The sequence below is a fragment of the Pogonomyrmex barbatus genome, unplaced genomic scaffold, assembly GCF_055798465.1.
Source record: "Pogonomyrmex barbatus isolate J1 unplaced genomic scaffold, ASM5579846v1 scaffold1, whole genome shotgun sequence".
Taxonomy (NCBI): Eukaryota; Metazoa; Arthropoda; class Insecta; order Hymenoptera; family Formicidae; genus Pogonomyrmex; species Pogonomyrmex barbatus.
This window is the reverse complement of record NW_028297098.1, coordinates 8,647,371-8,665,505: the sequence shown is the minus strand read 5'-3', so window position 1 is coordinate 8,665,505 and position 18,135 is coordinate 8,647,371. Positions and strand designations below refer to the sequence as shown.

The 18,135-nt window shown below is 31.8% G+C and overlaps 2 protein-coding genes and 2 long non-coding RNA genes across 7 annotated transcripts; 1 reads left to right on the top strand and 3 right to left on the bottom strand.

Moving 5' to 3' along the window:
* Positions 1–65: 65 nt before the first annotated feature.
* Positions 66–7,790, bottom strand: LOC112552629 (uncharacterized). 2 transcript variants are annotated; one of them, XR_016138202.1, is made up of 3 exons: positions 7,673–7,790; positions 5,437–7,281; positions 66–374 (listed from the first exon to the last, which is right to left on the bottom strand). It is a non-coding gene; the product is annotated as an uncharacterized LOC112552629 (long non-coding RNA). The 2 variants fall into 2 exon arrangements; XR_016138203.1 differs by having other exon boundaries at positions 66–371.
* LOC148938017 (uncharacterized) lies at positions 1,777–4,049 on the bottom strand. 2 transcript variants are annotated; one of them, XR_016138205.1, is made up of 3 exons: positions 3,150–4,049; positions 2,792–2,865; positions 1,777–2,708 (listed from the first exon to the last, which is right to left on the bottom strand). It is a non-coding gene; the product is annotated as an uncharacterized LOC148938017 (long non-coding RNA). The 2 variants fall into 2 exon arrangements; XR_016138204.1 differs by having other exon boundaries at positions 2,792–4,049.
* Positions 6,171–10,394, top strand: LOC105426984 (uncharacterized). Of its 2 annotated transcripts, XM_011638460.3 has the most exons (6): positions 6,171–6,250; positions 6,802–6,853; positions 8,649–9,503; positions 9,613–9,759; positions 9,840–10,070; positions 10,148–10,394. In XM_011638460.3, the coding sequence occupies exons 1-6, from the start codon at positions 6,186–6,188 to the stop codon at positions 10,172–10,174; spliced, it is 1,377 nt and encodes a 458-aa protein (XP_011636762.2). In that variant the 5' UTR covers positions 6,171–6,185; the 3' UTR covers positions 10,175–10,394. The 2 variants fall into 2 exon arrangements, with proteins under 2 accessions (XP_011636762.2, XP_011636763.2); XM_011638461.3 differs by lacking the exons at positions 6,171–6,250; positions 6,802–6,853 and adding an exon at positions 7,790–8,510.
* A 363-nt stretch (positions 10,395–10,757) lies between these two features.
* On the bottom strand, positions 10,758–11,897 carry LOC105426985 (iron-sulfur cluster assembly 2 homolog, mitochondrial). The gene is made up of 3 exons (XM_011638462.3): positions 11,509–11,897; positions 11,083–11,304; positions 10,758–11,007 (listed from the first exon to the last, which is right to left on the bottom strand). Exons 1-3 carry the CDS (start codon positions 11,595–11,597, stop codon positions 10,830–10,832), a joined length of 489 nt encoding a protein of 162 aa, XP_011636764.2. The 5' UTR covers positions 11,598–11,897; the 3' UTR covers positions 10,758–10,829.
* Between the last annotated feature and the right edge of the window lie 6,238 nt (positions 11,898–18,135).

Here is an 18,135-nt window from a genome sequence, read left to right as displayed (position 1 = left end):
TATTAATTTAAGTATAGTAAGTATAGTAAGACGTAATAGTTTATTAATTTATCACAAAAAGCTGAAAAAGGAATAAAAAGGTTTTTTAATATAGTAAATAATTTATAATTATAAAAGTGTATTTTGTAATAATATGACTAATATTAATGTAATTCAAATTACATATTAATCTACTGTGGCGGTCCCCCGCTCATACAACTAATACCTAGCAAAAACATTCACGAAAAAGAACCATGGCCCGCATGGTGCAGTGGTAGCGCGCCAAGTCTTAGACAGCTGAGGACCTAGGTTCGAATCCCACCATGGCCAACATCTTTTTTCCGTCATCAAATTCATCACATCGTGGACAACGCTCCTCACCAAACGCTACACTACTAAACCAAAAAAATGATTAAATAAAAATTTTTAGATAAAAACTTTATATATTTGACAAAATAATTATAAATTATTTCTGTTCGTCACATCAATAATTTCGTTGTTATGATTTGCATGCTGATTAATTCTTTTCTGTTCAATAATATCTTTGTCATTCGAGAACGATAATATAACGTTATAATGTGCCATATCTAAAATTACTAGTTATATTTTTTAACCACAATTTAACTACTTCTAAACGGCCAAAATCGACCGTTTAAATTAAACTTAGTTTTCATAAGTTTAAACTTGAGCAAATCATTGATTAAAATCTACATTTCGTTAAACTTTGGTTAACCGAATGTCATTAGGAATTAACTCTTCAAACTGCGTTGGTAGAAACGGGCATTAGTGACACAAGTCGACACAAGTATCATTTTATCCTTGTTAAGCATTGGTCTAGTTTCCATCGGTCTTCAATTCGATTCTACTTTGGTATGGATCAAATTTAATATCCTGTTTCCATTGAAAATATAGATTTGTGGATCGAAGCGGGTGTTACGTTTCGAGATGGCAAACGATGGTAGAACGGTTAATGGAATTTGGGAAGGGATATCTAGTGTATTTATGTTCAATGGCGATACTGGATATGATTAAACTATATTTTCGGATTGGAACCCGCGATCGAGCGGAAATTGCGGAGAAATATGTTTTGTTAATATAATAATCGGGATATGATATTGTATTGTAAAGTTACGATTGTTGATGTAATTGATTGTGAAATTATGATTCAAAGTTATTTAATATGACAGAAAAAAGTGATTTCTTGAATTATTGTAAAATATTAAATGTAACACGAATAAATAGTTACATTAAAATAATAATAATAAAAAAATAATAATTATAATAATATAATAATAGTAATGAAAGTATTAATGAGAATTATATCGTGAAATATAGTGATGAATAAAATAATGCCATAACATCGGAAATACAGGTTTACATATATATGAATATTTGATCTATGCAAAAGATGAGGGTGATATAAACTTAATTATATATGAAATAGGAATGGAAATCAGAAAATATTAAATAGAAATGATAAAAAAATAATGTATAAATTCAAAAATATACGATTGAGGAATATTAATATACACATATATATATAAACAGAGATATTGAAGTTGAACATAGATGTAATACTGACGTAGATGTAATAATAATATGAATGATATACAACTTAATCAATATAAAAATATCAAATGTGTAATAATAATGAGATAAGATGTGAATATGATAATTAAATTCTAAGTCTCTGAAATTTATATAGGTAATGATATTAAAATGAAGTAAAAATCAATAATATAATATAAGCAAATCAAATAATACGATGTAGTAAAAGGGCAGTGAGAATCAGCGCTGTTTACGATGCGCAATTTATATTCTTTATTACAATTTAAAAATGTATAGCATACGTTTCGACTCTAGTTTGAGTCATCCTCAGTGTAAACAGAAATTAAAGATACAGTACGTGTTCACCCGACATGTTCACTAACGTTAATTTCGCTAACTCGAATTACTATGATTGCACCGTCATGTCATCCTTGAAAGATAGGACAGTCATCCTTGAGAGAAAGAGATAGAACAGTCTTTAAGGGTTGTCAATAATCGAATGGACACGGCTCACACAAACCGAACAAAGCACGCGCAGGAGCGGTTTGCACCGAGCAGCACACCAACAACGTCTCCGCATGCCTAGAGCTCCGCTTCAGGCAGTGACTGAACGCGGTGACTCTACAGGTCTAACAACTTGTCAGCAAAACAAAGTCGGGCTACAATTTCTGCTCAAGACAGAAACGTATGCGTGGTGCAAGAATTCAGTATCAGACTGTGAATTCAAACAATTATTCTGTCTCTTAATAAAAAGCATCTCTGAGATCAGCCGTTTCTGCAAATTACGTTCACAGTCTAATACTTTCACACTGTTTCAATCAAAATCATGATCGCAATTCAATCTATGTTCGGTAATGACTGAATGTGTGTTCCTACGTATATGATTCTGGTGTTCATGCAATCTCGTTTTTAATTGTCTCATTGTCTGTCTGACATAGCACGCATCACAGCTGCCGCAGCAAATCTTGTACACTACATTCCTTTTGGAATGTGCTGGTAGAGCCTTATGAACCCTGATCATGCCTCTCAACTTATTAATACTGAAATACACGGGTTTTGCGTTAAAATCATCAATAATTTTTTTGAGTTTAGTCGCAATTTTCGGAACAAAGGGTAGAATGAATCATTTTGTTCCTTGTGATTGCACTGTTGCATTTGATATTCTTGATTTATCTTCTCGCCTGAATAAAGTTTTTAGTCTCGAATGGATACTATCAAAGATAAAGTTGAGAGAGTAATCATTCATTAATAAAGTCGTAATTACCAAATTCAAGTTTTTTTGGTGATTTTTAGAGTGAGACAATAAGGACGCTCTGTCGACGAGTCTTGAACAAATTCCTGTCAAGAAGTATCCCAAAGCCTTTAATACATGTAGAAAATAGTTTTAAACTTGCTAACAAGTTGTCTGACATACAATTGATCGATGACCACACACTTGTTTCTTTCGACGTGATCTCTTTGTTCATCAATGTTCCTATCGATCTATCAATTGACACTATTGCTAAGCGCGGAGGAGATATCTCGAAGAATTGCAACATCCCCAAGGATGAATTTTTACGTGCAGTCTCGTTTGTCCTAAATTCTACTTTTTTTATATTTGATAATGTAATCTATAAGCAAACCTTTGGAACACCCATGGATTCCCTATTGTCTCCGATCATAGCTGATTTAATATTAAGAGATTTGGAGGAGAGTGTGCTTAAGGATGTGAGGGCACATTTACCATTCTTTTATAGATATAGTGATGACATTGCAATGGCCATTCCTTTCCGATTGATTGATGAGATTCTTGGAAGGTTCAACTCGTACCACCCTAAATTATAATTTATTACTGAGGTGAGGGGGGGGACGAGTTGAATTTTCTCGATTTGATCTTAAAAGTTGTTAATAAAAACGTCGAGATTGGTTTCATAAACTCACATTCTCGGAAAGGTACCTCAATTTTTACTCCCAGCACCCTCTCGTCCCAAAAAGAGGCACTATTGTTGAACTCATCGACAGAGCGTTTTTATTGTCTCACCCTAAATATCACCAAAAAAACTTGAATTTGATAATTACGACTTTATTAATGAATGATTACCCTCTCAACTTTATTTTTGATAGTTATCCATTCGAGACTAAAAACTTTATTCAGGCGAGAAGATAAATCAAGAATATCAAACAGTGCAATCACAAGGAACAAAATGGTTCATTCTATCCTTTGTTCGGAAATTGCGACTAAACTCAAAAAAATTATTGATGATTTTAACGCAAAACCCGCGTATTTCAGTATCTATTTATCGATTGTCGCCGATAATATTGTATAATACTTCAAAATGTCTGATATCACTATAAAATTACCTTTTTTTTAAAAAAAGATAAAAAAGGGTGTCAAGTATAGTGGAATACTTCAAAATATCTGATATCACTATAAAATTACTTTTTTTTAAAAAAAGGACGTCAAGTATAGTGGATATTGTCAACTCAAATGATTGTGTAAAATTTATATAAAAGATTTGATATCAATAATTGGCGCCAAGTTATAGTCTTACAAACATGGAGCTACAAGTCCATTTTAGTCAAATTATATATTTCAATCGTATAAAAGATTTGATAAACTACTGTTTAAAAAAAATAAAACTCAAGTAGTAGTTTCTTTAATTTAAAAATAATAAAAACCAAATTATATGTATATCTTTTTATCCATTAAAAACTTATTTTTCTAATCCAAGTGGTAGTAATTATTTAGCTTTAAAATATTATATCACAAAATTGCTTTACTCAACCTACGTTTTTATCACAAAGAATTATAAAATAACAGTATAAAATAAATGATAAAATTTTATTTAAATAATGTAAAAATACTTGGCGCTGCTCATACCTCGAAACGTATGTTATATATTTTTGTAATAAAGAATGTAAATTGCGCATCGTAAACAGCGCTGATTCTCACTGCCCTTTTACTACATCGTATTCAATATCATTTCATTAATATAACAAATCAAATAATATAATATAAGCAAATTAAATAATATAATATAAGAAAATTAGTAGTATAATATAAGCAAATCGAATAATATAATATGAGAAAATCAAATAATATAATATAGGCAAATCAAATAATATTTCAAATAGTATTAGAAGCAATGATTATCTTAAATTGTTAGAGGTAAGTTATTAAACGTATTAGAATTCTAATTTCCTTTTTCTTTTCTTTTATTTTTCCTTTGTAATTATAAAATTCAGCGGTTTGAGACAGTGATTGCACTCTCTGACGATTTGATAATGACTGCTGCGTCTAAGCCGTATCTCTAGGATAGGATCCGATGCAAAGGGGAGGGGCAAACAAAGCACTCCTCGACTGAGCATTTTATTTCATACTACGGTTATTTACGCGAAAACAGGAAAAGATAGATGGAAAAGAAAAAAAAAATAAAGCTAAGACCTAATATTTTTTGAAATATTCGTTAATGCTTAATAATAAATCTTATTATTACAAAACGAGAATTCATTTAACGTTTTCGTCAGTTAAATTTTTGTTGCGCAACGAAAGACTCTCCGAGCTAGCCTTTCGTTGGAAAGTTTATATTAGGATTTTGAGTGCGATAAGCCTCCCCTTTAGTATAAACTAAGATCGTCGAACGTCCTTTGTCTCTTCTACAGTTGCAGCATCGAGAACCGAAGAAGAGATGATTCAAGAAAAAGAAAATTATAAAAATTACGTTATAAAATTATATTTCCCAAAAGAAAACAATAATAATAGTAATAAAATAAAATTATATCTTATCACAAGATGAAAGAAAATGAGTTCTCGCTTTATTATTAATTATCTTAATAATAAAAGTTATATAAAAAAAAAGAATATATATATATATATATATATATATATATATAAAATGATAAAACTGTAAAATGATAAAAGTTATATACCTTAATATTTAAAATCGTCTATGCGTTAACCTAAAGTAAGACTGCTCGATTGCATCTACATCATATCGGATGAACGTCCGCAAGTTTTAATTTTCTGCGGACGTTACAATAGCGATAAGAACAGAAGAATCCAACACACAGAAATGTATATGGCAATGCAGATTGGAACATGGAATAAGCAATAGCGGTAACATTTCCGACGAGTTGAAATTCTATGCTATCGCCTTATAGCCTATCAATTAGCGTTCGGATTTTTCTGTTTAGGTTATAGACTGCGTCTATAGGACTGCGTCCTGGTAATGAATATTGGAGCGCAGCCATAACTTTTTTACGGAGTATATAGGGAATAGTTTCGAAACTTGTTGGATTAACAAAAAATAGAACATTCTTATTGCAATAACTTTCCGGACAATGGATTATTGTCCGATACACAAAAACACGGTACACAAAACACATTTGATGGCAATGATATTAGTACAGCTATTTGCATTGTACATATAATATGTCAAATCATCTTCCATCTTATCTAAATATACACTGCATTCCGTAACTTACAGCTGGCAGTACTGCCAGCATGACATCATTATAATGTGCTATGCAAGCGTTCCATTTTTACTAGTTCACTATCGCTGTACTATGAAATTGTGGAAACGGAACGGGATTGAATAGTACTGCGTATAACACTGCGTATGACACTGTCATATAAGAAAATGGAAAAAGTTTTTATAATTGATAATATTGCACATATAATGGAATCAAGCGGTGAATCTGATAGTAACTCTGATAGAGGAAATGTTAATTATATTAAAGAAAAGTAGATCAAATTCTATATCTAAAATACATTGTAGAAGATATAGTATCTCGATATACAAACAAAGAATTTAAAACTCACTTTTGGTATATTTTTATAATCTTTTATTCTTTGTAGATACGATAAACTGTTTCTGTAATTTTACTAAAATATATTTATTTTAGATTACATTGGAATACATGTTTTTATATTGGAATTAATAGGGCCAATCTTAGAAAGAGATAGAAAATCAGATAGATGCACGATCTCTCTTGAAAAGCAATTAAAACAATAATTTTGTATATAATAATGTTTATACAAACTTGGTGTAGCGCGAATAATTGAATCCGCTATAATATAAATATCAAACTTTATTTTTACTTCGCAATACTTTTTGTACATTTTCTTTATTTATTATTATTTTATTTTATTATTATTTTGAATATTTGTTTCTGCATCGAGAGTTAACTCTTTTTTTTCGAAAGTCGCCATTTTGTGACTGCTGCAACTTTTTAGCTATAGTAACCGCAGCAGGAAATGACGATAAAATTTATGACGTCATTATTCTATCATAGTGTTATCGCAGCATATTGGAATGAATTTCGGAACGGCACTACAGTACTGGCAGTGAGTTACGAAACGCAGCTATAATTTGCGTGAAAATATAATATGTAGAATAATGTATATGAATACGTTTCAGAAATTTTTCTGTAATATTCCAGTTCAAATATTATGAAACTTATCAAAATTTGTCAACAAAAACCTGCTGAAAAAGTTAGTCAAAAATAAGACGATTTTGATATAATATTATAAATCATTTAATAAACTTTGTCCTTTTGACATTTTTACGTTTATCTGAAGCAGACGAAAGAATAGATTGTTCACACGCGATCTGATTGGTTGGCTTTTATTTCTTTCACGGCATTGTGCAATGCGAGATGATCGCTTATTTCGATATTATTCTTATCGCTGTTCCTATCGTTATTCCCTCGCATTGTGTAAAGTCCCTTACATTGGCTGTAGCCCTAGTTTAATATAGACATCTGTTCCACCAGCTTAAAATAAAAATCGATTATGAACATAGTCTAAAATCACGGAACATGAGAAATATCTTAAGACATTTTTATGAAAGACATTTTATATCTTAATTTTGGATCTTGTGTTATCTGACAAGAGAAATGTAATAGCGAATTTGATTCACTACATTACACCGAATTAATACACATTAAAAATTACTACATATGAAATATCTAACTGTACTAGCACAATATTACTTCTTTGATAAAATTAATTCGTATTCAGTTAAATAATACGACAAATTTATTATTGATTATATATCGTTTTATAATCGTTTTGAAATGTTCATGTATTTTTATATTTCAATAATTTCAATAATTTCAATAATTTCAATAATTTCATGTATATTAGCGTTTAGTGTGCACTAACCCAATATAATTCAGTGAATCGAATTTGCTATGTTTGCTATAAAATACACAAAATGCTCAGCTATGAAGAATGAACTTTATGATACGCAACTGATATCTCGGTGAACCACTTTGCGCGAGTCGCGTTTGCCTACATTCAGAAATATTACCTAAATGACTCCATGTCTCATCTTATTCTTATTGTTCCTTGAATGTTAAATAAAGATAAAATGATACACGGCATTTGGTGATGTTTCCGAATGTAGCCTTTGAAAGTATAGCCAGCTTTCGTTCAATTGACGGTGCGAGATCTCTCGACGATGTGACGTTCACCTCACGTTGTATGTATACCACGCGACGCATGTCGATACGCACATACGCACGATAGGGAGGGACGGGACGGAACGGATGCAGTATGGCTCGGTAGGCACGCGTGTGATATATCGCGTTTGGGGGCGTTTCATTTAGAACGCACGTTCGCGTTTTTCCGAGTCCGCGTCCTCGTCATTTAATAGAAAGATTCGACAGGGTTTCCCCGCGATCGCAATTTGATATAATCGCGCTGCCCCCCTTCCTCCCTCCCTCTTCTCCTCACCATCGGTGGTGCTGACTTGTCGATAAACAACGCCGCACGCCGACGTCATCATCAGGAAACGCGCGATGCGTGTCCCGGCGCCGCGAACGCAACACCCGAAGGTTTCGTGAATAATGCCTAGATTGGTAAATTGATACTCGCGAGGCGAACGGAGTGCGTTGATCGAGATACGTTAAATAGGAAGTTGGACGGGAAGGAAGGTATGGAGGGTGTCAACGGTCAACTGCAGACAAAGTACCAGAAAATCGCCACAGAATACTCAAAAGTGAGGGTTCTCATAAGACTTAAAGAGAGTTTCTGTATGTTTGCTATGAAACACGACCGTCACTTTGCAATTTTGCATGTCGGATCCTCTTCCCATTTCTAATAAATATGTATCTGATGAGGGATGACCATTTTGCAGATTCGTGCACAAGCAAACGTTCTGAAGAAGGCTGTGATAGAAGAGCAAGCACGTAACACAGATATCCGGAATCAGTTGAAGGAGAAAGAGGTGGAGTTTCGTAGGGCTGAGCAAGAAATCGACAGTTTAACGTTTCGCAATCAGCAATTGACAAAACGTATAACTGTACTGCAGGAGGAACTTGACAAGGCACAGAACAAGCCCAAGAAGGGTAAAGGCAAAGGGCCAGAGAACAATAGTCAGATTCCAGCACCTCTGCCACCCAACAACATCTTAGATGAAGAATTTCAGAAAAAGATAGTCGAAAATGCTCAATTATTATCACAAATTAGTGACAAGGATAGCGAAATTGAAAGTTTGTATGAAAGGATACAGCAATTAGAATATAAGGTCGACTATTGCGAGAAATCTAAAGTAGAGTCACAATGTCAATATCAAAGTACTATAGATAAACTAGAAAGAGAGAGAAATGATCTGCAGAGAAAATTAAACGACAAGCAGAAACAAGAGGAGACCGTGTCGTGGTCTAGTAATGAAGGTAGGCGTGATGGTTATGATTTTGATGCAAGAGGAACACTTTTGAATCATCGTCAAACAGAACCATCGCCGTTTTCTTCTCCCTCTGCTTCGCGTAGATCATCGAAATCATTCGGGGAAGGAAAACCGCAAAAATCACAAGACGAAAGTAATGAATTTCTATGTACAAAATCATGTGACTTAGAGAAAGAAGTCAATCACTGGAAAGCTCAGTATCATATACTCAAGATAAAATATGACGAACTAGAGCAAAGAGAGGCTGCAATAACTTCAGAAATTGATGGCAATGTATTGAAATCTACAGAAATAAATAATATGGTGTGTTTTTATATTATTTATATTTTTTCTTTATACTATTATTTATATTTTTTCAAAGATATGTACATCTTTTATTTAATTAAATTATACATTTCAACTTTGTTAACAGATTGGAAAATTGAATGCACCTTTTACCATACCAGAAGAGATCGAAGCTCGCGAATTAAAGATTAAAAACTATTTTCTAGAAGAAATTGAAAGATTAACAAACGAAAAATACATCTATCACATAAAGAACTTAGCTATGGCCGCCAATGTAATAAGATATATTTTAAATCTTATTTTTGATGATTATATTCGTCGTGTTATTGTACACATTTATTATTTGTATTTTAGAATGAAGTTATGCATGTGCAATTAGACACAAGTGAATCAAAGAGAGAGAAATGTGAAGCGGCGTTGTTAGAGACATTATCCAATTACAACAGTTTACAAAAAGAAAAAGAAACGCAGGAGATAAATTACAAGGTGCAGCTCAATACTATGAGCGAACATCTTGCCAATATGAACGAGAAACTTATCTTTCAAACGGAGGAAATACAACAATTAAAATTTGAATTAGCTAAGGTAAATCTACATACACAAAATATACAAAGGACTACATTCTTGTAAGATATTTAGTATAAGAGACGTAATTCTTTCAGAACAATAAAAGAGGAAAACAAAAGTGATCCAGATCAGAATTGCAAAGAACAATCATTGACATTCCATTCAGTGGTATACTTTAATCATGATCATCGATAAATATAACTTTATGTACATATATAGCTCATTTTTTAAAATCACGGTTTTCCATATACTCATATCTTTAGCTTGAAAAATGCTAAAGAGCTCTCTAACTTGATATTATTTATAAAATCGAAATAAAATTTCTCATTGACATTCTTTTTATATGAACGTTTATTTATAAGTTTAATTCTACTACTTTATATGGGCAATGATTATTATTTGCTCAGACTTATTTACAGGAGTATATCAACATTTGGTACAGGATAAACTTTACAATTGAAATTCATTAACAAGACATGTACAATTTTTTTAGTATCACTTGTAAGACATTTGTAGTTAAACCATTAATAGTTAAAAATCTAAATTGATATCTACAATTGTAAATTATAAACCATTCATATAAAAAGAGATATAAAACATATGTACAGTTACTGTTTATAGTAGGTGTTGTGATAAAATTAATGCATATTCATTAAAGCAATTGCTTTGTGTATATTAATTAATATAAATAAAAATAACTAGATCTTCAGTAAATTTCTCAATTTATATTAAATTGTAGCAATTCTTATCATTCAATAGTAACGCATACATCCATATTTATTCTATTTTAATAGCAAAACTAGCACCACAACTGCATCCCTGTTCAGCCAAAGGATTGTTTGTTATTCTAAAGGCAGATCGTATCAGTTCCATGTGAAACTCTATTGTTGATCCTTTTACATATTCTAATGATGTCGAGTCGATTATTACTTTGATGCCATCTTTTTGAAATACTCTGTAATAAAAAAAAAATTTCTATTGCCTAACCATACACTGCTTGCAGAAGAACTATAGGTATCTAAATACACACTTGTCATCCTCGTGTATGTTTGGATCTAAATTGAACTTGTATTGAAATCCGGAGCAACCACCACCTTCGACAGTAATTCTCAAACATGTGCCATCGCTAGCTATCTCCTTCAAACGTTTCACACAGCTGTCACTAATAATCAAGGCATCTGCGGATTTGACATCAATGTCTGCTGACATTCGTCGAGATGATATAACCATTAATATATTGTACCATGGTGAACTGCAAGTTAATTATCTTCACTAATATCATTAGATATGCCTAACTCATATTGATTATATTTTTGATACAACTATTAAGAAAATATGATAAATGAATATAAATTCATTTAATTTCAAGATGGGGGACCTAAACTAAACATTTACCCACAAAACAATCACACACGTAAATTTACTAAGTCAATGAGAAAACGTAAATTTTACTCACGTTAACAATCGACGAGAAAAATATTGATTCATCACGAAATTTGAAGACAAGCCCCATACAACTTGGGTTAAACTCACCATTTTTTTCATATCGATTATCGGCTCGAGTTCGTTTTGTCAAATTTTGCCACCAACTTAGACTTGGTTTATGCTTCGGTTTTAAGGCTGTATCAGACTATGGTTGCCAGTTGACAATTTTAATATTACCAATTACATTGACCGTAAAAGCCATATCAAACTAATGATTGCGCGGCTACGGTTGCTGGTGACGATTCTATTTCAGCCAATCACAATGTAACAGATCTTGGTCAATGTAATTGGTAATAGTAGAATCGTCAACCGGCAACCGTAGTCGTGCAACCGTTGATCTGATATAGCCTTGATCAGGGGGTCGATCATGTAACTTTTCCCCTAGGGCGGAACGTGAAAAGTGAAAAGTTTCACGTGAACTTACAATCATGTACGATTTTGCGGGATCAGTAACTCCCTTAAACGTGAAAATGTGAAATTTTTCACGTGAATTTTTTCGCCATGTACCTTGGTGGCGGAAAGGCGAAAATCTAGGGAATTAATAAATATGCTTCGGAATTAGAGAAGATTAGGGCTGCGTTAGGATTAAGTATACGTAATACATATACAATTGGTTATAAAAATTGGTTATTAAATGTATATAATACTGTACCAATAAAATAATTTTCATTAGCTATAAAACCTGTATAAAAAATGTTTTATGATTTCACTTTCCACGCATCCAAGCTATATATATAATCATTGTACGTGAAAAGTTTCATATGAAATGTCAAGGTGTGAAAAATGAAAAGTAAAAAGTGAAAAATGAAAAGTGAAAAATTTCATGTAAAGTTACATGATTGATCCCCTGGACTCGCTACATTATAATTGGATAAAATAGAATCGTCAATCGGGAATCGTAATCGACAACCCGTAGTCTGATATAGTCTTTAGGGTGTCGTTCCATGTGTATCGCGCGTATCGCGGATCACGCGTATCGAAAATCTGAGGCTGGTGTCCCATGGCGTGGAAATCCACAGCGGAACGAAACGCGCAAATCAATCACAGCGAAAGAACCAAAAGAAAATTCATTCATTCTGTTTGTTCTTTTGCTGTGAATTTCCGCGCCATGGGACACCAGTCTGAGGCTGGTTCCCTATGCAGTGTAACTTGCGTAAGCGTAAACTGCGTCATCCAACCAAATTGTCTCAGCTACTCTACACAAATCCGTCTAGACTTTTATTAGATGATTTGATTGGTTGACGCAGTTTATGCTTACGCAAATTACGCTGCATGGGGAACTACCCTGAGATCGCTAGGCGCAATAAAGGAAGGAGAAGGAATAGCAGGAACGTCTGTTCGTCGAACGTGTTGTTCAAGGAGTCAAAAGATATTGTGTCGCACAAATTCAGACTCAGAATTAGCATAAAATAATAACTATCTATATTTTAAATAAATTAATAATTCTTATAACAATATTAAATAAACAATTCTTATAACATTTATTTAGTATTTGATTCAGTTTTTCAATATTATATACGATATATTCAATATTATATACGATAGGTGTTATTGTTTTGACACAACTTAAACGAATTATTGCATTCAAATGTAAATCTGTTAACTGTTCGCGTAATCGCGATTTATTTAATTTCATAATAGAAGATAATTGTTCATATGAATATGTAAAATCAAATATACTCATTATACATACTCATTATACTATACTCATTATATTTATTATTATTACTTTGATTATCCATCACAAACGTTAAATTACAAGATCGCAAATGTGTCTGACTGTTCTAGACAAGAGCAGAATTTGATTATACCGTTGCTTAGTTTTATTGTTTTTCTTTTATTTTAAGCGTTTAGCAAATTGATTGTTTAGCAGATGTTTATTTTGAAACTGTTGGAAGTTTTCTTCGCGCAAAAAGAACTAGTCTTCTGGATTTAAAAATATAATTTTAAAACGCTAATTTCTGTTAAATATGATATATGTATTCATAATTTTATGATTGTATTATAAGTTTATATTTTAATACATTGTTATTGTTTATATTATTATTTTATTTCTTTGTTATATTTAAATTTTCGTTAAACATATTTAAATGTAATAATGTTACACAATTTTTAATAAATTATATGCTAAAGCACAAATTTTGACAACTTACAATTATAAGAATTAGACCGTAAGCGGTCATGAAAGAGATTCGGAATATAAACAGTTAACAGAGAGGAGCCGTCGTGGTCGTGCAGACTAAGTGTCAGATTAGTAAATGAGGGATCCCGAGTTCAAATCCAGTCTCCGTTTATTTTTCCGAATCTAATAAATATCTTTCACAATATTTAAAAATAGAGATAAGCATTTTAATTAAAATTTTCCTATAATAATGCTTATTATTAGGACAATCAAAACATGCTAGAGCACATTTCTTTTAACTAATAAAAAAATTAATTAAATATAAGTTGAATTTATAAGAACTTATACATTTTGAGTCCTACATATTACAACATATTTTTGCATATTTCATCCTTAAATGATTTAACTAAACTGTTATAAAAAAATTTTATGATATTACAAAGATTCGAGTACTAGTAATTTAAGACTGCATTATCGTTCATATATATATGCAACGCTATTTTTGTAAGTGTGAAATGCGAAACTTTATCCCAAGATACAAAAAATATCAGATACGCTCCTATGATGTGCACACAGGCGGGCACTTGCGGGCGCCCGTGAACGCCCGTGCCCAATTTCAACGTTTTGCCAACCTCTGCCTTATAACGTTTTTCATTGCAAAACTGAGTGCGCATTGAAAACTCATCGAGTTCAGGCGGCACTGTCCGAGTATATTGAAAGTGTAAGTTTTTTGCGCTCCCAGTTAAACATGTCTGTCGCTCTCAGTGCGGTTTATGATGTATATTTTGATAAAAATTAATTATGGAAGGATTGATTTTAAAGTCAATGATGACATATTGCACCTAACACTTGATCCGGTCGAAGTAAAGTTGTACAATATATATAATAATATAATATAATATATATATATATATATATATATATATATATAATATTATATATTAGATATTATTATTATATATTATATATAATACATATAATAATATATTATTATTATATATAATTATTTGTAATATATATATCCCCCCCCCCCCCACACACACACACACACACACACACACACACACACACACACACACACAGGCTACAATCAATGTAACACTACAAATGCTTCGAAGCGTTTGATTGTCAAAACAAAGAATTTTACTAATGCATCAATCAAAAAATGCTTCAAAGCATTTATAATAAGCCTTTGACCGTACCCATAGTTTTACATAATACAATACAATACAATAATATAATACCTGCGCAGCAACAATTTAATAAATAATAATTAATCATGATTTATGTCCTTATCTGTAAAATTATGTTGTACTATGTTAATAAAGTTCTCTATTTTAGGAACTTTTTGTGGTTTTTCTTTTATAAAAAATTCATCTTTATCACTGCTAGATGATGATGAAGATAATAAATCTAGCAATTGCTAAAGGAGCATTCGAAATATTGTTACAATCGCGCGCTGCCATCTTGCATTCAACCGACACCGTCTCTCAGAATTCGTGCCGAATTTTTGCACTAAAATGCAAAAACTCAGCATTAGGCTTCCCAGTGAAACAACATGCACCATTTTCGTACGCACTGAAATGCCGAGTGAAACACCGCACAGTTATCCGCGGCGAGTGTGTATTCAGTGCGCACCAGTTCTACCAGTGAAAAACGCTATTAGACTGGTGTCCCATGGCGCGGAAATCCACAACGGAACGGAACGCGCGAACCAATCACAGCAAAAGAACGAACAGAATGAACAAGTTTTCTTTTGGTTTTTTCGCTGTGATTGGTTTGCGTTTAAATAAAGTTGTCCAATCAATTTAATTAATTCTTATTTATGGTTTTCAAAAATGTGCAAGTTTCGTATATGATTGTTAAATGATATGCACTGACCAATCACTCACGTTTTAATGACGTCACGCATTTTTGTTCGGGTAGAGACACGGTATAATAGTAAAGGTGCGTTCCTTTATTCACTCCGAGTGTTCATGCTATGAAGTAATGGAAGTCCGGCTACCGTTCCATTTTAATTTCGTGCGCTTTCTAATTGTGTCAAGATTATAAAACGGAACGCAGTTACAGTATGTTTTCAAGCTCCAAATGAAATGGCTGGCATATGTAATATTAAAAAAAATATAATTTTATTATATATATTAAATATAATATATATATATATAAATAATTAATAATAATAAAAAAATAAATAATAAATAATAATAAAATTAATAATAATATTAATATCAATAATAACAATAATTAAAAAATAATGAATAATAATAAATAATTTCATGATATTATATAATATCATAATAATTTTATTATGTTATATTATTTCATATTATATGCTTTATTTTCTTTAGTATCAAGCAAGATTATTTCAGTCTCTATGGAAGCAGCCATCTTTGTACTCTATCTGCTTTATTTTACTAGTTGCAATAGTCGCAACAGGAGTACGTCAAAATCAAAGCCGTCATAATTCAAGGCAGTATTTTCGGAGTGCACTATTCTCTATATCGGAACGCTATTCGTAGTACTGACAGTATTCAGAGTGAATAAAGGAACGCACCATAAGAGACTGGCCACGATTCTGATCGGCATGTTTTGATCTCTGATCTCTGATCGGTGGATCCTACGAGAAAGAAAGAAATGTATACCATCTCTCTAACCAATAGCGATATTTTTACTTTGCATGTGCATTGATTTAAGTGTTTGTGCATGTGTATTAAACACGTGGAAACCGTGATAATATATTATTAAATAATAGAGATATTAAAATTGCAAAATATAGTCATAAATTAATTAACATAAAAATTTAAGGTAGAAGGACTCCTTTAAAATAAAAAATAAAAAAAATACCAAAGGCGTTAGAAGTCAAGCGCAGTAAATGCACAAATAATTATCCGTTGAATTCTATTTATATTTTGTGGTTTTTCTTATGTAAGATTGCTCACAGGAATCGGGATGGCGGCGGAATTTAATAAATCAGTTCATTTGTATTATTTACCGACACACATAAATGAAAGCGTTTATTCAGTTCGAGAGTTTCTGTACAATGTTTCCGTGACGGAGTTACCCTGATTTTAACGCACACACTGTGCCATGTTAACGGCCATATTTGAATATATAACATAAAACGAACGAATACTGAAGCGCGTGATTTACTAAGTCTTTTTTTTTATTTTAATCTAATTAATCCGAGTTAACTTGAGCCGATTATCACTAACTATAACTTGTTACTGTTCAACTTAACTGTTTCACTAATTTCAATACGACTCTCGACAACGCATGTCTGATGCGCGTGTCTCTCCGAAGGAGAAATGTCACGTTGCTCCACTTGCATCCAGACATTTTGATCCACTTTCGGATCTACTATCTTCAGTAGATAAATATATCCATAATAAGAATGGCTTGAAGCGTATTTGTTCATGACTTCACAGATTCGATAAACGCAACAGTGCAATATCTCGAGAGCTTCTGTCCAAACAATTCCACAGCTCATGTAGGAGACTGTATGATCAATATCACTTTGGACCATTTATGATATATTGAACCAAGTAAGTTTTTTGATGTGTCAAAAAAGAAAAACAAAAAATTAGAAGAACAAGGAATTATTGGAGATTCACCTTGATGATATCGCCAGCTTATAACAATAAGAAGTACATAGATGGAAATAAATACTGAATATTGCAAAAACATGGTCATAAATAAAAGAAAATTAAAAAATTTTTTAACAGAGAAATAGAATAAAAGTCAGTTAATAAAATGAAAAAGTAAATACGTCTTGGCTGTCAATTATTAAAATGTAAAAAGATAAATAGCGAGGATGGAAAGTCAAAATTGTTAAGAAGAGCAATGTAGTCACATGTTATATATTGTTTATAACAGGGGTGTACATATGACTAAGAAATTTTGTGTCTATTTACAAATTGATACCATTTGTTTGTTGTGTAATGTGTAGCATTTCTAGAATTAAATGTTTATTGTAATTATTAAACGTTTATTGTAATTATTCTCTACATCCAGAACTTTCACGTTAGCCTAATTGAAATCATGTCCTGTATGTACTCTGTGGTCAGTAATGATTGAATGAAGTATTTCATCTTATGTGACTTCGATGTTCATTAATTTTCGTTTTTAATTGTCTGCTGGTCTGACTCACGTAAGATGCATCGCAATCCACTGCACTACAGCTTGTAAATAACATTTTTTTGTCCAAGAATGGAAGGGGATCTTTTTGTGCCCTAATAACATTATTTAATTTATTGATACTGTAAATAGCTAATTTAGTTTCTGTATCTTTCAACATATTTTTAAAATTTTCAATAACATTTTTCACATAAAGTAGAGTAAACCAAAGGGTTTTGTTATTAACAGTGCATGTTGTGTTGTCATTATTATGTTTCTTTTTACAATTATAAATTAAAGATTTGAGTCTATTTTATTGTTGATTGTTTTAAAAATAAAATCTAATCGATAGTCATTTTGTAA